This window comes from Lactuca virosa, chromosome 1, assembly GCF_052849685.1.
Source record: "Lactuca virosa cultivar CGN04683 chromosome 1, Lactuca_virosa_CGN04683_v6, whole genome shotgun sequence".
Classification (NCBI taxonomy): Eukaryota; Viridiplantae; Streptophyta; class Magnoliopsida; order Asterales; family Asteraceae; genus Lactuca; species Lactuca virosa.
The window spans coordinates 41191419-41211758 of NC_136426.1; the positions used below are offsets into that span (position 1 = coordinate 41191419).

The 20340-nt window shown below is 36.4% G+C and overlaps 1 protein-coding gene across 2 annotated transcripts in view; it reads left to right on the top strand.

Moving 5' to 3' along the window:
* LOC145109920 (low-temperature-induced cysteine proteinase-like) overlaps nt 1-16846 on the top strand; it is a 61574-nt gene extending 44728 nt beyond the window's left edge. Inside the window, exons 1-5 of one of the 2 annotated variants that reach the window (XM_079047074.1) lie at nt 14170-14760; nt 15216-15451; nt 15543-15683; nt 16035-16484; nt 16594-16846. In XM_079047074.1, coding sequence (XP_078903200.1) covers nt 14274-14760; nt 15216-15451; nt 15543-15683; nt 16035-16484; nt 16594-16674 — 1395 coding nt within the window. In that variant the 5' untranslated portion in view covers nt 14170-14273 and the 3' untranslated portion in view covers nt 16675-16846. Of the gene's footprint in view, nt 1-14169; nt 14761-15215; nt 15452-15542; nt 15684-16034; nt 16485-16593 lie in introns of those variants that run through there. The other variant, XM_079047066.1, reaches the window with a different exon arrangement.
* Nucleotides 16847-20340: the final 3494 nt, after the last annotated feature.

Consider the following 20340-nt stretch of genomic DNA (forward strand, 5'->3'; position numbering starts at 1 on the left):
GAATGAGGAAGTCGAAGACTTACAAAGGAAAGCCACATGGTTCTCATGTAAAGCCATTCAAAAGAAAGTACAAAGATGACAGAGGACGAGTCAAGAAATGCAAATGCTTTATTTGTGGAAAGGAAGGGCATTTCACAAAAGATTACAAAAGCAAGCAAGGAAACATTGCAAGATCAGCTGTCTATCAAGAACTGGATCTTGATGATAACTGGGACATTGTCTCAGCAGACTTTGATGACACCAGTGTCTATAGTATATCAGAAGGAGAAGGCGATACCCATCAAAGCATCAGTGTTATGGTCCAAGATACTCCATTTGAAGAAGCAGCTTTCACAATAACACATGAAGATAATGAAAGTAGCAGCGAAGATGAAAGAGAGGATATCCAATATAGTCATTATGCTTTCATGTTCCATCCAGGACCACCAACAAAAATAGCAGATATGGTTCAATCCGTAGGATCGTGGAAACCAAGCAAAGAATTGCCAGCTCAAAGTAAAAACTGTGAGCATGATTGGAAGGAAAACACAGTCACAAATTACACGATCTGTTATTATTGTGGAATACTAACCACAGACGTGTCAAGACTTAACTGTCCCAAGTGCCAACTCACAACATGTGCTCTTTGCGCCAAAAATTATCTTGGCAAAACAGTTAACGTTAAGAAAAAACAGCAGATTAAGCCGGAAGAAGAAAGTGACTTTACCAATAAGGAAATAAAGCTTCTCAAAGAACTTTTGAAAGAGAAGACGGAGCAAATGCAGCAGATGATTAAGGATCAAGCCAAAGAGTTTTATGAGACCAAGGCAGAAATACAAAAGAGAGAGGAAGCATGGCAGCTTGAAAAAGGCTTGCTAACAAAAGATCTCACAGATACTCTTAAGATAATCGATCAGCTTAAAGCTGAACAAGTAAGGCTTGAAGAACAAAAGAACGAAGAAATAAGAAGGCTGAAGGAGCAACTACAAGAAAGGAAGGAAAAAAGGGAAAAGCCTCAATTCCCTAAAGAAGAATTCCCACCGTTAAGCGAACTTCATGTAGCAAGGCCCTTCATGGAAGCAGAGATTCATTACTTTGAAAATGCTACATCAAACCCAAAAGTTAGGAAGATAACTAACTCACTTTACAACGTAAAAGTTGAGTTTGATATCCCTAATTGCCCAGCATTTGGGATCGGCGCAATAATAGACACAGGAGCATCAGCATGCTGCATAAACAAGAAGGTTATTCCAGAAGAAGCACTTGAACCTTTAAACCACAGTGTTTTCTTTAATGGTTTAAATTCAAGACAGCAGGCAACTCACAAAATAAAGCAAGGCTATTTTCTCATCGAGGGAAACAAGTTGAAAATTCCCCTTATATATGCATTTGATATGCATGACAGCAATGGCATTGAAATGCTGATAGGTACCAACTTCCTAAGGTCCATGAAAGGAGGAATTCGTATAGAAGGTGATGAGATAACTATTTATAAGAAGGTTACCAAGATCAAAACTTCAGAGCAATCTGAGGTTGCTGAAGTTGCCATCACTGAGCTTGAAATTAGTGAAGAAGATTTCTTTAAAATAAATGAATCTATTTATTTCAACGAAGAAGGTAACAATGCATTCCTAGAACGGTTTAAACCTATCATTGATAGGTTAAAGCTCCAAGGATACATCAGAGAAGAACCTTTAAAGCATTGGAAGAAGAATGGTGAGCTTTGTAAACTGGATATTATAAATCCAGACATTACAATTGAAGATCGACCACTAAAACATGTGACACCAGCAATGGAAGATTCATTCAGAATACATGTTGATAGTTTACTCAAGATTGGTGCTATTCGACCAAGCAAAAGCAGACACAGAACGATGGCAATGATCGTAAACTCAGGAACAACAATTGATCCTGTAACTGGAAAGGAGGTCAAAGGGAAAGAAAGAATGGTTTTTAATTATAAATCCTTGAATGACAACACATACAAGGACCAATACTCCTTACCAGGAATAAATACGATCATCAAGAGAATAGGAGGTGCAAAAATATTCTCAAAATTTGATCTCAAATCAGGGTTCCATCAAGTCGCCATGGATGAAGAATCAATACCATGGACATCATTCTTAGTACCTGGAGGACTTTATGAATGGCTAGTTATGCCATTTGGTTTGAAGAATGCCCCAGCAATGTTCCAAAGAAAAATGGATAAATGCTTCAGAGGAACAGAATCATTTATCGCAGTATATATTGATGATATACTGGTTTTCTCAAAAAACGAAAAAGAACATGCAAAACACTTGGAAAAGATGTTGCAAATATGTGAGGATAATGGCCTAGTCCTATCTCCAACAAAGATGAAGATAGCAGTCCCAACAATAGATTTTCTGGGAGTAGTCGTAGGAGAAGGAACAATAAGGTTGCAACCGCACATCATAAAGAAGATTGTGAACTTCAACGAAGAAGAATTAAAGACAAAGAAGGGGTTGAGGTCATTCTTAGGAATCCTTAACTATGCTCGTAATCATATCCCAAAACTTGGGATACTATTAAGGCCACTGTACGAAAAGGCAAATGCTCATGGAGACAAAAGATTGAAGCCCTCTGATTATGAGTTAATCAAAAGGATCAAGATGCAAGTTCAGAATCTCCCAGACCTTGAGATACCACCTGAAGATGCTTATATCATCCTAGAAACAGACGGATGTATGGAAGGATGGGGAGGTATAGTCAAATGGAAGAACAAAAAGGAAGGACCAAGAAGCTCAGAAAAGATTTGTGCATATGCAAGTGGCAAGTTCTCAACAACCCAATCCACAATTGATGCTGAAATCAATGCCTGCATCAACACTCTGGAGAAACTAAAAATCTACTACCTTGATAAACAAGAAATCACTTTAAGGACAGATTGCCAAGCCATTATTAGTTTTTACAACAAAGCTAATAGCAACAAATCCTCAAGGGTCAGGTGGATAAAGTTTGCAGATGCAGTCACAGGAACAGACGTCAAGATTAACATAGAGCATATAGAAGGGAAACATAATACACTAGCTGATTCTCTCTCAAGACTTGTTAACCTTTGTTTTGCAGAATGCACAGGAGAAATGAAACGGTTAGCAGCAGCAGCCCTTTACTCAGTGGAGGAAGTTCTACAATCCCCTTCTGCCTCTCAGAAGAATATGAAGATTACTTGCGAAGAAATCATGAAGACTTTCAACCACTCCCAAGAATCTTTACTAAAACAATCTTCACACTAGAAGAACCAGGAGCAATGTACAGACAATACCAGCTTAGAGCCAATCAAACCCCAATTAGAATGGATAAATCTGATGCATGGAGATCAGTCGCCCAAGATATCGAATTATCAGCAGCAAAAGAAGCGATCAAAGCAATGCGAAAATTACAAGCAATCATACAGTGCAAAGCTCAAATCTGCTTTGGAAAATCAACAAGAGACAACCATTGGTCTGACCAAAAGGAAGATGTTCGAATCCAAAACAAAGAAGCCCGAAGAATCCTCATCGAACTAGAAGCCCTCGCACAACGATTGGGCCGCAATAATATCTAAGCCCATGGAAGTCCAAGACAATAACCAAAAAGAAAACAAATGCCGCTACAACAACAAATGATTTCTAGAAGATATTGACAACAGTGATGACGATTCAATTTTTATAGTGGACCCCGGGTGGGATGATTATTGTCTAAAAACGATAAAATTGAATCGTCCTATGGATCCATACCTTTATCCAAAAGCTAGAAGGGCCCGTATGTGAAATTATTTGTTCAGAAATCTTCGAGAAGTCCCCACCACTTGTTAAAAGTATCTTTATCATTATCAAGATTGTCGGCCACATGTAACAAACTAAATAATGGCCCTTGTTTAAACGTCATCACTTACGTTTTTATTCTTGTCCAAATAGCATTCCAGACCATTAGTAGGTTTGAGGGAAACCCAAAAGGAACTTTGCTATAATTCAAGATTATACTAATTTAGTTACTGGCTTAGACACCTAATCCAACAGTCTACAACTTGGATAAGTCTAAAACTAAATTACTGGTATAACTTCTAAATTAAACAGCAAATGGTGTTTTCCAAAGCAACTGCCTAACTCTGATCTGATAAGATATTTTTCCTTTAGATAAGTGATCAAATATTCTTCCGTTCTTCTAGATATCATATGGACATGAGACATGGATCAAAATCAATCTCATTATCCAAAATTCTGTTTCATGATTTCCCGATTTATGACGACTGAATTCAAACTAGTAACTGAACACATCAATTCAGTCCGGGCTCGGCCAAGCATTTCAGATGTCGACAACAAATTTGTAACATCCCAAAATTATGAGGTAAAAATTTCATTTTTAATTCAACAAAAACATTAATTATCTTTAAGTCAACATTCAATATCATTTTCTAAATATTCAAAAGTACTTTATAACAAAACAGTTATCAGAGTACAATCTCAAAATCATCATAATGGGGAAACATGGGTGGATGCGCTGCGATCAAGTCGTGCCCTTCCCTTTCGAACCGGAAGTACCTGAAACCATAACCATAAAAACCTTAAGCACAAAGCTTAGCGAGTTCCCCAAATACCACATGTCATACATATAATAGAGAGTGCTATGTGTCAACCATAGTCTTGTCATTATGCCACGAGCCGTATCGTGGTATTTCCCTGTCAGGCCAGGGGCCAAAACCCTAGGTCTTACAGAGAAGAGTCAGGAGCCATCTCCTGGTCTTCCATGTAAGCATCACGAAGACAACTAGCATACTATCTATACACATAAACTATATATCTATTTGCCAGGGTCCGATCCCTGGTCATGCATACAATTTTCCAGGAGCCACCTCCGGATCTTTCATAAAAATGTCAAGGGTCGCCCCCTGGTCTTCCTATATCTCATAAGCCAATGGGCCGACACTGGTGCCTTCGACCCATAGTATAGTGAGGAAACTCACCTCAAACTGCTGAATATCACAGACAAAAGCTCTGTCGATCCGGAAGTCCCCACGCTAACAACATCAAATAACACCAAATAAATGATTAGTCCTCAACCCATAGCTGGAAACCTAGTTTGACTGTCCAATACTCAGGGTGAAAGTCCATTTTACCCTTTCCTCACTTGGCTCAAAACCCGAAGCCCAAACCAAAGGCAACAAAAGCCCAATATGGCCCAATATCCAAATTGGGCCCAAAACCCATCATGGGCCTAATCCAAGAATCGTACTTGACATAATAGTCCCATTTTCCAGATGGTTCACCAAGAGTTGACCATTTATGTTTTGATCGCCTTGGCTTATTGGAACGTCTTGCTGTGTTCAGTGGCTCATTCTCCAAGATCCTTGCTTCATCCAGACATTCTTCACAGAAACATATATCACAGGGGATATGTTTTATCTGAGGTGTTTGAAAACATACTCCTATAAAATGCTCTTCATCTTCGTCCAAATGATCGTTACCTAATACTTCTCGATCATTCTGGTCAACAGAGTATCTTGCTGGTTGGGGGGTTCGGCGATATCTTTCAAATTGGAGACTTAATGATTTGTTAAGCCTTTCATGTACCGCTACTCTTGATGGTACACTTACTGATGTTTGCTCAGATGGCTTTAGATTCCAGCTCATTCCTTCAAGCTCTTCTATACTCCTTCTTTCACCAGAAATTGTCGTGATGCCATTTGTTGTGAGATGGTCCACAACATTTTCTACACTATATTGGAATCCCATATAGCTAGTGTTTGATAGCCTACCCGTCATGGCTATTGTAATCAAAATATTACTTTCGCCGCCTTGCCAAGTTTCATACCCATGAGTTTGTATGACAACTTCTACATGATTATGGAAGTCCTCAATACTTAGAACCATATCAGGGAACATGTAGACTAGCTGCGTTCCTGCAGAGAGGCCGACTTCCATAGTTCCAATGATTTGTCGACTATCTTCCCATCTAGTGTCCCGAAGGACAACTAGAGCATTTGTTCCCGCACTTCTCCGGTGGAGTGCATGTAGCCTGATCATGAATATTCCTAGGTGAATATGTTGGAGCCCTGAAGTTCTCAAGTTCTGGTAGCTTTCTTTGTTACACAGCCGAAGGTTAACTTGATTTTCTCCAACACATAGGATTCTTTGCTCAGAGTAGTGTTCATAGACTCTATGTCTTGTAGTACTTCTATTGTTTGAATAAAGTACCTCTGCTGGAACAAGATTTGCCCTTCTCTCTCTTGATATTTCAAGTTGTTTCTGGATCTACAACAGACTCCAAGGTGCGATTATAGCTGCTTCTTCCAAATACTCTTCTTGTTGCCCTAGCTGCTTGATATCTGTTTCGGGTCATTTGTCGATAACCACGAATTTGATCTTCTTGAGTTAGGAGTTCTGTTTGAGTTTGTGTGGAACTCCTGTTGAGGATGCTAGGCCTTCTGAAAGTCATTTCTTTGATTCTTTCCCAAACTGTTCTTTAAAGATTTTGTTAGGATCTTCAAAGACGTAGATTTCCCGTTACTTTTCTTTACTGGAAGTTTCCCACTAATAGAGAAATTATCAAGTCTTCTGGTTAAGCTTGATATTGAGTCTTCAAGATCTGCTGGCTGAGTATTTTGTTTGATAACAGTTTGAACTTCTTGTTTGAGCTTGTCAAACTTTTCTTCAATCTCAATCAGTTTCTGACTTTGCTTAGTTGCTAAGTAAAGCAAGGTGTTGTTTTGTTTTATAACAGCCTTTACTTGGCTAACTAGAGCTTCTTTGTAGTCGGTTGTTTTTGCAAAACCAACTGCTGGTGATTCAAAGTCTTCAGTGGCTTGTATGGCTTCCTGATACTCAGTAGTTGCCTTTTGATTGGCAATACTCATCCGGTGATGAGCCTCTTGACTTCGTGAAGAAGATTTTCAACCTTCTGGGTTTTATGATTGAGTTCTTCTGTTAGTCTGAGGGCTTCTTTCTCAACTAATTTTGGTTGCTCAGCTATTTCTTGAACAAGGCTCAGGACTTCTCTTTTTGTGAGTGGTTTAGATTGATGGATCTCAGTTGAGATTTGTTGAAAGCCTTTTCTGGTTTCACTCTGAGTTTTTCTTAATAACTCCTCACAGGATTCAAGCTTCTCTTGACAACTTTGGACTTTTGACTCAAGATCTTTTTGTTTTTCAGAAATACTTTTAAAATTCTTAAGTGCTACTTTAGAAAAGAGATTTAAACGATTATAAATACAAGCTAAATTATTGGCTAAATCGGTAGTTGTAGGTTTAGAACTATTTTCTTTAAAAATGATATACTCAGGATCCACAGTTCGTGAATTATCGTACCAATTTTGTATCTCTTGCTCAAAGCGATCGGACATAACATAAAAACTTCAAAGGTTTATATTTACAAACTTGTTTTAGGACTCACCAAACGGTTAACTTCAAACACTTACCGACTCTTTCGGTACTTTTTAATAGAAGCAATTGCGCTGTCTTTTATCTAAAAACAAGGGTTTTTATGAAGTTTTTAACAGAAATGTTACCGTAGAAATACAAGAAATTGATAAAATAATACCTTTACTGTTTTTCCTGAATATACCTTAGGAGTTTAGCCTTCCATAGAGCTAAGAACGTTTTGATTCAAAGCTCTGATACCAAGATAAAAATTACGTTGCCAGGAATTTTTTATCTTGTACTAAAGCTCAAAAACTAAAACTTTAAAGTACACACCTTTCTATTAAAATACTGTGGAAGCTTTGTTACAATGGTGGTGGTGGTGATTGTAGGTGAATGGATTCGATGATCCCAAACTTAGAACTTATGCCCTTATATAGATGGTCGACAAATCATTGGAACTATGGAAGTCGGCCTCTCTGCAGGAACGCAGCTAGTCTACATGTTCCCTGATATGGTTCTAAGTATTGAGGACTTCCATAATCATGTAGAAGTTGTCATACAAACTCATGGGTATGAAACTTGGCAAGGCGGCGAAAGTAATATTTTGATTACAATAGCCATGACGGGTAGGCTATCAAACACTAGCTATATGGGATTCCAATATAGTGTAGAAAATGTTGTGGACCATCTCACAACAAATGGCATCACGACAATTTCTGGTGAAAGAAGGAGTATAGAAGAGCTTGAAGGAATGAGCTGGAATCTAAAGCCATCTGAGCAAACATCAGTAAGTGTACCATCAAGAGTAGCGGTACATGAAAGGCTTAACAAATCATTAAGTCTCCAATTTGAAAGATATCGCCGAACCCCCCAACCAGCAAGATACTCTGTTGACCAGAATGATCGAGAAGTATTAGGTAACGATCATTTGGACGAAGATGAAGAGCATTTTATAGGAGTATGTTTTCAAACACCTCAGACAAAACATATCCCCTGTGATATATGTTTCTGTGAAGAATGTCTGGATGAAGCAAGGATCTTGGAGAATGAGCCACTGAACACAGCAAGACGTTCCAATAAGCCAAGGCGATCAAAACATAAATGGTCAACTCTTGGTGAACCATCTGGAAAATGGGACTATTATGTCAAGTACGATTCTTGGATTAGGCCCATGATGGGTTTTGGGCCCAATTTGGATATTGGGCCATATTGGGCTTTTGTTGCCTTTGGTTTGGGCTTCGGGTTTTGAGCCAAGTGAGGAAAGGGTAAAATGGACTTTCACCCTGAGTATTGGACAGTCAAACTAGGTTTCCAGCTATGGGTTGAGGACTAATCATTTATTTGGTGTTATTTGATGTTGTTAGCGTGGGGACTTCCGGATCGACAGAGCTTTTGTCTGTGATATTCAGCAGTTTGAGGTGAGTTTCCTCACTATACTATGGGTCGAAGGCACCAGTGTCGGCCCATTGGCTTATGAGATATAGGAAGACCAGGGGGCGACCCTTGACATTTTTATGAAAGATCCGGAGGTGGCTCCTGGAAAATTGTATGCATGACCAGGGATCGGACCCTGGCAAATAGATATATAGTTTATGTGTATAGATAGTATGCTAGTTGTCTTCGTGATGCTTACATGGAAGACCAGGAGATGGCTCCTGACTCTTCTCTGTAAGACCTAGGGTTTTGGCCCCTGGCCTGACAGGGAAATACCACGATACGGCTCGTGGCATAATGACAAGACTATGGTTGACACATAGCACTCTCTATTATATGTATGACATGTGGTATTTGGGGAACTCGCTAAGCTTTGTGCTTAAGGTTTTTATGGTTATGGTTTCAGGTACTTCCGGTTCGAAAGGGAAGGGCACGACTTGATCGCAGCGCATCCACCCATGTTTCCCCATTATGATGATTTTGAGATTGTACTCTGATAACTGTTTTGTTATAAAGTACTTTTGAATATTTAGAAAATGATATTGAATGTTGACTTAAAGATAATTAATGTTTTTGTTGAATTAAAAATGAAATTTTTACCTCATAATTTTGGGATGTTACAAATTTGTTGTCGACATCTGAAATGCTTGGCCGAGCCCGGACTGAATTGATGTGTTCAGTTACTAGTTTGAATTCAGTCGTCATAAATCGGGAAATCATGAAACAGAATTTTGGATAATGAGATTGATTTTGATCCATGTCTCATGTCCATATGATATCTAGAAGAACGGAAGAATATTTGATCACTTATCTAAAGGAAAAATATCTTATCAGATCAGAGTTAGGCAGTTGCTTTGGAAAACACCATTTGCTGTTTAATTTAGAAGTTATACCAGTAATTTAGTTTTAGACTTATCCAAGTTGTAGACTGTTGGATTAGGTGTCTAAGCCAGTAACTAAATTAGTATAATCTTGAATTATAGCAAAGTTCCTTTTGGGTTTCCCTCAAACCTACTAATGGTCTGGAATGTTATTTGGAGAGAGTGAGGTGCCATTTGTTTTTTTAAAGCAAAAATACATAAAGTCCGCGGACCACCTCTGCAACCCTCTGCAGTAGAAGAGGTGGACCAAACGGTTGCAGACTGTAATAAGAAGCGTGTTTGTTTTTTTTAACATTTGCATGCAGCTGCAGATATAAAAAAATTAAAATAAACTGATTTTATAATCTGAAAATAGTTTTTTAATACCGAAAATTTAATAATGTATGACATTTCGACAATAATTTATGATATTTCAGAAAAAATAATGATATTTTAACAAAAAATAAAGATATTTTAGCATAAAATAATGATATTTCATCAACAAATTATTATTATTCAATATAAAAATAAAATGAATTTTTTTTTCTACAAGAATAAACAAAAGAAAAAACGAAAAAAAATGTGAAATAAGATTTCAGCAATATATAATCACTATTTTAGCAAGAAAAGAAGAAGAATAAGAGGTAGAAAGAGGCAAAACAAGTGCTGCGCCAAGAAGAACTCGCGCAGAGATTTTTTAATCTGAAGACTTCTGAAAAACAAACAACTGCGAGATGAAAAGTGTTGCGCGTGTGCTGCGCCGCGCAACAATAAGAGGTCTGAAGAGGTTTTTTTCCAAAAAACAAACAACACCTGACTGATTTATAAATTTATTATATGATTAATAAATTAATCAGAAATCAAAATAAATAATTTATTAATATATTATGCGAATAATATATTAATTAGAAATAGTATTATTTAATTAAGAATTAATCAGAAATTAATTGGAATTAATTTTGGGATTAATTGGATTAATTAAAAGTGGAAGGACTAAAGGTGACAAGGTTCAAAAGTTGAACATTGACCAATTCTAGAACCTCCCTAGGATGGGAAACGAAATTCTAGATGGTTTTAGGGGTTTTCTTGGGCATTAAGGAAGCCTAGGAGTCCTTAGGGAGCAATGAAAGGGGATAAGGTTTATCTAAGGAAACACGCCTTATCCTAGTTCCCTTAGTCACCTATATAAACCCTCCTAAGGGTTCATAATTTCTTTCATCCTTCTACAATAATGAGAACCAAAAATTCTCATTCCCTCTCCTCTCTCCTCTTTAACCTCCAACTTGCTAGGGTTTGGTTGTGAACCATTAGAGGCACGAGATTTCTTGTGCTTGCTTTCTAAAGCTAGATCAAGAAGGAATTATTGTTTATTAACTATAATAAACAAAAGGTATGTATTTTCTATAACCCTTTGATAATTTCGAAAATGGTAACATACTTGTAGGGTTCTTGATATTCAATAGTTGTTCCCAAATTATAGTGAGAAGTGAGAACATAGATCCTTTAGGGTGCATGTGAACTTAGGGTTTATGTTTTGCCGCCAAAAAATTAGTTTTTGTAGCATATAAAAACCATCAATGTGTTCAAGTCTCACTAGAAAGACACATAGGTGGTACACATTCTTATCGGTGTCTCTTGCCTTCGTATTTAATTTTCTTCTCCAAAGAACCTTATTTTTTATAGGGATAATGACTTAATAGGGTAACATATTTTTTGATTTGTACACATTTAGTCACTGAGTTTTTTTGTCCACATTTTCCCATTGAACTTGTTGAACTGTTCAAATAACATCCTTATGACCTGCTATAGGAGTTTTAGCCGGTCTCCGACGTATTTGACACCTCCGACGATGCTCCGGTCATCTTCTCCGGCGAGTCTTCGATGTTCATGATTTTCCCGGCAAAGATGAACACACATACATCTGATCTGTTTCAGCTTCTATTCCCCCCTCTCTTTTTCTTATCTTTTCTCATGAGCTCAAGATCTATGATGAACACACACATACATACACATCAGATGAATGTATGTGTGTTGTTCTAAAATCGAGCATGAACACATCTGAAAATCGCTCCAATAAACCCATATGTGATGTTCAAGCATAAACACATACACACGAACACTTCTAGAGATCATTTGATTTTTGTGAAGAAGATGAACACGATGAACACACACATCGTTTTTTGATTTTTGTGAAGAAGATGAACACGATGAACACACACACACATACCTTGAAGATCATTTAATTTCTGGAAAAAAGATAAACACATACACACATCGATTTTTGTTCAAGAAAACACATCGATCAGGGAAAATGAAAATGGAACTTGAATCAAATCAGAACACGGTTTTTGTTCAAGACCACACACATCGATTTTCAGATCTTCAGATATATTCATTCGATTTTCAGAGCAGAAGAACTCTTTTTTCTTGTTTCGATTTATGAACCCAAAACTCGAATCCAAACACACACACCCACACAGATTTCTGATGGTTTTCGTGTTCAATTTCACAGCCCCTTCATCTTCACAACCCTCATTCTTTCGAAATCGAAATATGAGTTCTTGGGTTTTTGTAACCAAGGACTCCAGATATGCTATGGTCTTCTTCTTCCTTGAAAACCCACGAATTTGGAACCCTTCAAAGTCGTTGGTTTTTGGAGATGACAAAGTCGCCGGAAAAGTCATGTTTGGCCGGAGACTCGCCGGAGAAGATGATCAGAGCTTCGCCGGAGCTCACAAGAACACATGAAATCGGTTAAACCTTATATAGCAGATCATAAAGATGTTTTTTAAACAGTTTAATAAGTTTAATGAGAAATATGAACAAAAAAAACCCAGTGACTAAATTTGTACAAATCAAAAAATATATTATCCTTTTAAATGATTATCAATTTTTTATATTGCTTGCCATTTGGCTTTTTATTTATGGGAGATGATGTTTCCAAGGAGATTTGTGATTCTTCCACTGAAAAAAATAATATATCGACAATTGTACACCTATTTTATTTTGTAAATATATACTTAAAGAGACGGTAAGCTTTGTAGATGATTCAGAGTTTCTGGTAAATTAACTGATTTCATTAGCATATGATGTATCAAGAGAAACATCCGATTTGGTAAGGACATGTCTCGATTCGAAGGAAAACCCAGAAGTTCATGTGTTCAAGGCCGATCTTCCTGGGATCAAAAAACAAGAAGTCAAGGTGGATGTACAAAGAGACGGGATTTTAAAAATCAACGCTAGAAAAATATAAAGAGAAAAGATAAAAACAATACATGACATTATTTTAAACGAAACAGTGGGAAGTTCACAAGAAGGTTCAGGTTGCCGGAGTATGCTAGATGGATCAGGTGAAAGCAACGCTGGAAAACAGAGTACTCGTGATTACTGTGCCCAAGGAAGAAGTGAAGAAGCCAGATGTTAAGTCCATTGAAATCGATGGTTAAAAATCCACTACTCTATAAAATTTGACATGATTAAGGGTGTATATTGTTTGAGTCTAGTTGGCAGTGTTTGCTCTGTGTGTTAATAACTCTGGTCTTATCCTTTTCTGTTTGGTTCGTCCACCATGTGTTTGATGAAATGCATAACTCTGGTCTTATCCTTTTCTGTTTGGTTCGTCAATCATGTGTTTGATGAAATGCATATCAGGACTGATATATCAATAACATGAAAAACCAAATCTTTAAGGCCCTATTTGGTATCAACTATCAAATAAAATAATCATCCTTGGTGATTGAGAAAAAATTATAAAAATCTTATTTGGTGGTCCGAGGAAGCAGCAACCGAAGCAAGTCGGCTGAAGATGCATGCAGCGACGAAGGGGGAAGAAGCGGATGTCCATCCTGCGTTGTTTGGAGTTCAGGTCGTGAGTTTTTGGAAACAAAATCAGGATTTCCTTTTTTGAAGTTTTTTACAAATTAAAATTAAGGGTATAGACGTACAGTTGTCAATATTTTATTTTTTCAATGGAAATATCAAAAACGAAGTGGAAAAATCAGTTCCCTTTATTTATTTATGAATGGCCAATCAAACAACCGTAGTCTTCCAACCCATAGATTTTGTTGTGGCGCTGGTAGTGGTTATTTTTGTCACTTTTTCTTTATAATTATTCTGTAGATAATCTGGTTTTAACTTTTAACATTAATTTTTCTTCTCGTTTCAATAAATCAACCAATTCTCCAGAGATACCTTTTACAAATTAAACAAATCATTATACTAAACGACCCTAATTAATTTAACTTGCAACTTCAATATTTTTTTCCAGAGATGCACACAAATCAATTAAATCATCATAATTTATCCTCCAGTTTTTATAAAGAAACCAATTCCACATATAGAAAAATCTGTATTAAAGGCATAGAGCTGATGACGATCTTTTATAATTTAAAAAGTTTTTTTTTAAGTTAATAAAAAGTTAATAGCAAAAAAATGTTAAGATAAATTAAAAATCGATAACTAGACTTTTGTATCATTATCGCTTTCATTTAATATGGAAAGTAGTACTTGATCAGGTTATCTAAATATATTCCCGTGAGACGTTGCCCTCGTCTCTACCAAGACTACCATTATAAATTCATTCCCTCCCTCCACTTTCCACTCCATCGTTCTCCTCTTCTCTCTTTTCAACACAAACTCCAACAATGAAGCTCCTTCCAATGGCGATTTTCTTGCTTTTTGCTCTCTTCGTCGTCTCATCAGCCATGGACATGTCGATCATAGGCTACGACGCCACCCACATGACCACCTCCGATGCATCCTCTTCGAGCTGGCGCACCGATGACGAAATCAACGCTATGTACGAGTCTTGGCTCGTCAAACATCGTAAATTTTACAACGCCCTCGGAGAGAAGGAGCAGAGGTTTCAGATCTTCAAAGACAACCTCAGGTACATAGAAGAGCACAATTCCGGCGATCACTCCTACAAGCTTGGACTCAACAAGTTCGCAGATCTGACTAAGGAAGAGTTCCGGTTAGGCTACACCGGCGCTAAGACGATCGGTTCTAAACGGAAGTCGAACAACGCGAAGAGTGATCGTTATTCTCCCCGTTCCGGCGATGCCCTCCCTGATTTCGTTGACTGGAGGACCAAAGGTGCCGTCGCTGCCGTCAAAGATCAAGGAAGCTGCGGTGAGTTATTTTATTGAATTGTTTTTGTGCTTTATTTTGCTATTTCCTACTTTTAAGCATTTGTTTTATTACGTCTCCACTAACTTGAAGAGACTAAAGCTAGGGCACGAACGTGAACGATTTGGAATAATCAGTTAACCATGACTAAAAATAATTTTTAGTTCATAAGAACAAAATACAAATTGAAATTGGAAGTAAATACTGAGTTTTCTCGCAAAAGGATACATCAGTATGATTTTGATTGGTCAGCGAATAAAGAATCGGAAAAGTGGGTCCGTGATTACGATCTAAGATGTTTTGTCTTCTATAAGAATTTGGGAATGATAATTCAATATCCTTCTTTAATTTCTTTTGAAAATCTTCATCTACTTGACACGAAAAGCAAACTAAAAATTATAAAAACATAATTCCTATTGTAACGTTGATTAATATAATGGATCCTTTTTGAATTAAAGGGAGTTGCTGGGCGTTCTCATCAATCGGGGCAGTAGAAGGGATTAACCAGATCACGACTGGTAAACTGATCACACTATCAGAGCAAGAACTGGTGGATTGCGATACATCATACAACCAAGGATGCAACGGTGGTGATATGGATTATGCTTTCAAATTCATCATCAAGAATGGCGGAATAGATACTGATACAGACTATCCCTACACTGGCAAAGATGGAAGATGCGACAGTTCCAGGGTCCGTATCATATTTCCTTGATTTCGAATTTCAATACATTAATCATAATAAATTAATGACTAAATATATATTGTGTGTTCTTGCTGTGCAGAAAAATTCAAAGGTTGTTTCCATTGATAGTTATGAAGATGTTCCTGTGAACGATGAGTCAGCATTGCTAAAGGCTGCTGCAAACCAGCCCATAACTGTTGCTATTGAAGCAAGTAGCAGGGATTTCCAGTTCTACACTTCGGTAATCCCTTTATTCTTTAATCACAATCTATGAATTTAGTTAAACAAGTTTGCAAAATAATCTCCTAATGAACAATGGATATAAAGCATTACAAGAAGATTCTGGCCAGGCCAATGATTATAGAATGCACAAATTTGAATCTTTTAATTGTAAATCTTTTTGTGTCTCCATGGAATCTTGTTGGTCGAGGCCCAAGGGTTGTGGGGTGGGTGGGTTTAAATTATTATCATATTAAATTATTACATTTAAAGATATGGTACCCCTTTTGTCTTGTTATTGTTTAGAAGTTGAAATGCTGTTTTTTTAAGTCACTTTTTCTTTATTAAACCTGACAAACTTGAATTTTGTCAGGGCATCTTTACCGGTAAATGTGGGACCGATTTGGACCATGGTGTGGTTGTGGTAGGATACGGGACTGAAGATGGGAAGGACTACTGGCTAGTGAGAAACTCATGGGCTGCAGATTGGGGTGAAGAAGGTTACATAAGAATGGAAAGAAATATAAAAGAAAAAGTTGGTAAATGTGGAATAGCAATGGAAGCATCTTACCCGATTAAAAACGGTCAAAACCCACCTAACCCTGGTCCATCACCACCTTCACCGGTCAAACCTGAAATCGTCTGCGATCAATACGCCACTTGCCCTCAAAGCACCACTTGTTGCTGTGTCTATAACTACCATGGTGCGTGCTTCGCGTGGGGATGTTGCCCCTTGGAAGGTGCTTCTTGTTGTGATGATAATTACAGTTGCTGCCCTCATGATTATCCCATCTGTAATGTGCGTCGTGGTACTTGCTCAAAGGTAAATATAGATATGCGGAGTCCTTGATTTTTGTCTACATATGCCTAGGCATATGAGACTGTGTCTGACCGATGTGTGTGACTAATTTTTTGAATTTTGTGTTTTACAGAAGAAGAATAGCCCATTGGAAATCCAGGCGTTGAAGCGTATTCTTGCTACACCGACTAATTTGAAGAGGAACAATGCTTGAGAAGCAATTGAGATGTTGACATGATTTGTGTTATTGAAGTATTTATTTAACTTTAAACTATTTGATTACCATCTGATTATATATTATATATAATCTGATGCTTATTTGTAAATACTTTATTGATTTCTGTACTGAATTTGATCCAGAGACAAGTTCATGCTTTTCCCTTTTATATTGCTTTCGTCTTACTAAACATTTCATAAATTATACCAAATAGCGATGTACTTTTATTACATGATAGAGAAAATTGCAAAAATGGTTCATGTGGTTTCTCTTTTCTCTTTTTGGCCTTCGTGCAAGGACCAAATTTGAAGTAAAAGTAGATGAAAAGGATCAAAACTTGAAAATTTGAAACTCTGAATCGAAAACTAAAGAAAACAGTAAATGATATGGAAGATTGTTATCTATATTTTTATATTGCTTTCAAGTTGATAAACCTTCCACCATCACGCAACGACGGAAGTTACCTTTGATAATGTACTACTGTTATAGCTAAATGTACAAGTCTCTAATTTCCATTTACAAAGTCTCGGAAATAATTTGCTGTGAGGTATGGGTTTCCATGATAAAATTTCGTCTACTTGTTTGTTTTCCATATTCTCTAATCTGATCAAACTAGATTCACATATCTCTACCCATGTTCTACCATGTTCACGTCATCTTAAATCTCACTATCAAACTGGCATTTTGACTAAAAAACTAAATAACTTTTTGTCTAGTTGTGTGTTATTGATTAATAGGATGGTGTGTAAATAAAAAAAATACTCTTTTATTATATATTTTCATAATGATTTTAGGGGATTTTTTTGTTTCTAACAGATCAATGTACTCGATTGCTATTTATTTTTGTTGCTTTATCAAGAGACAAACAATAAATCCAAAAACCAATAAGTTGAACCTACAAGCCAAAGAAGTCAAAAAGAATATGTATCACACCATTACTTTTCTTGTTAATCCATTTTAGGCGCTTTATTTTTTCACTTAATGGATATAAATCAATTCCAGAAATCAAATATCCTCTTGCCTTTTGTCCCTACCCATCTTCATATTCACTAGATCAAAACAAATGTCAAAATCAAGATAATAGATTTAAAGAAAGAATTATCGGATTCTACATGTAATTATTTTATATGAATAGAAAAATAGGTATTATTGGTAGAAAGATATTTAATGTCTCAATTCTTAATTGGCACATGAATTCATTTTATATATTGATGTTTCATTTTAACTCAAAGTAGAAAGAATAATTTAATAGATTTGTCCTTATTCTACTTTTTTTCATTTATGGAAATATGCCATAGATCCGTTATGCTGTCATACACTTTTTATAAATAAACAACCAATTCTACGGAGAGATGCATAGAAAAAATTGTATTGGAACTTCTTATATGCAAACAAAGGGGATGAAGATCAATCCTACCGAGTACATGTGAAGTTCAATGTCAATTGTAGTGCCCATATCGTTCAATGTAATATCACAACTTATTATCTTCATCTGTGCTCCAGCCTCCGAGTGCCTTTTCATTCCATTTTTGTCATTGCCCTCACCATTTTCAAATATATCTATAATTATCGCCTTGTTTGATAGCTTCTTAATGGTTTAATATAAAACAACCTCTTTGATAGCTTCTTAATGGTTTCATATAAAACAACCTCTTTGATAGCTTCTTAATGGTTTAATATAAAACAACCTCTGAATGGTTTAACCATTAAGAGCGTTAGATTCGTCTAATTTGAATCTTTCATTCGGTTAGAGGCATAACCTTTCAACTAAACAATAGGTCTAGACCATTCTTTTGTGAGAGTATATCATTGTGACTGCCACTTGATTCTTTCCCAATCTTAATCAGTCTCCCAATCGCAACGTTCGTTCTTCCTCGTTGCCGCTGGCAAACAAGAGCAACATATGTCTATCTTGAACCCATAAGGTTACCGACCGCCCCTTGCTTCTTTCCCATCGTCGTCCTTGTTGACTTAACTGTTGCCACCTTCTTCCTCCCCCACCGTCATTGTCAAACAAGAGCAACATAAAGTATTTTTTTGTTGATCTTTTCATTTTTATTTGTTTTCTCATGAAATGTGGCTCTAAATTCCGATTTCTTGGTTTATGGCAAATGGAATGTTGCTCTTTTATGACAATCAATATTAACACGAATGGCGTTTATTTTAATTCATTGAGGTTCGTATGACGATTAAGAAACACGAATCACTAGAGAAGACGATCAAAGAGCATTGTCCATATGAGTTTTCTCATTTTTTGTTCAGATGAATCAATATCATGATTCTAAGAGAAAAAAATGGATTTTGAAGATTGATAGTATGTTTTGAATTTTGGATTTTAAAGATTGGTAACATGTTTTTTTATGTTATTTGAACTTGTTATTATTAGAAGGTTATAATCAAGGGCGGAGCCAGAAATTTCCGTTAGGGGTAGCACATATTTTTTCCCGATAAAATTTAAAAAGTAATACAAAATTAAGTAATTAACCACAAAAATTACACATTTTATGGGATCCTACACAACCTACATCTTCAAAAGATCATAATGGCGAAAAATAACACCTCCCATATCCTATATTTTTCAAACAAATTAGCATACTAGGACATTATAGCTAGCTTCCTAACACACTAAACATTTCTGATGTGGTTTTCCCATATGATCTTAATGACAAATTATAGGGCCAGGTCTGTTAAACATGAACAGTTCCACTTGAGCATCAAACAATTAATCTAACAACATAATGGAACCCAAAAAGATCAAATAGACGATATAAAATTTAATAGGGAAAAAGCTTATAAGATGGGGTTAGATCAGTAGTACTTACTAAGAGTGCATTTGTACCTTTAGACCATAACATACACTCAATGAATCACCTGTATAGATACACAATTCAGTTTTGATTTAAAGTTAAATAAAAAAATACAATCAATTTTGTGTCAAAATTCTAATTTAGTCATGCAGAATTGACAACAATCAAGAATATACTTATAATTTGTGAGATTCTTCTGAATTCCAAAGCAAGACTTTTCACAAACACTTGGAATGCAAAATTCAAAGACTTCATAACTTCATTTGAAGCTAGACCCATTACATTAGAAAGAGACATACAAGATTTTTATGATCAACTTGTAAGTAGTAAACACTCTTGAAGAAGTGTAACCGTTTAAAGGATAAATTTTCAACAAAGTACAAAAAAGAAACACCTAGAATCGATGTTTTATTGTTACCAGACATATGATCTGTTGAAGAATTGTTTTTGAATCTTTGTCTCAAATCTCAATGCCTGATCAAATTTGTTACTAGAAAGTGACTTGATTTGTAAACTTCAAACAATTCTCATCTTCAAGGAACTGGAACTTTCAGACCATAAACCCTAATTTAAGATACTTGTCGTCCAAAAACATTCAGGAGCACACAAAGATTCAGAAGCATAAGGACAAAAGGAAAAGGTTCTTACCATTTAGATATGGAGGAGGGATTCGGTGCTGGCAATGGCCTGTTTGATTCCTCATCTTCCTCGTCAAAATCTTAGGAGTAGCACTAGTAGTAGCGCCTCTGTAATATTTTTTTTATATTTCTCGGATGATTTTGAGGGGTAGCCCGTGCTACCCCTGGCTACTAGGTAGCTCCGCCACTGGTTATAATGATATTTTTATTCAATTGTT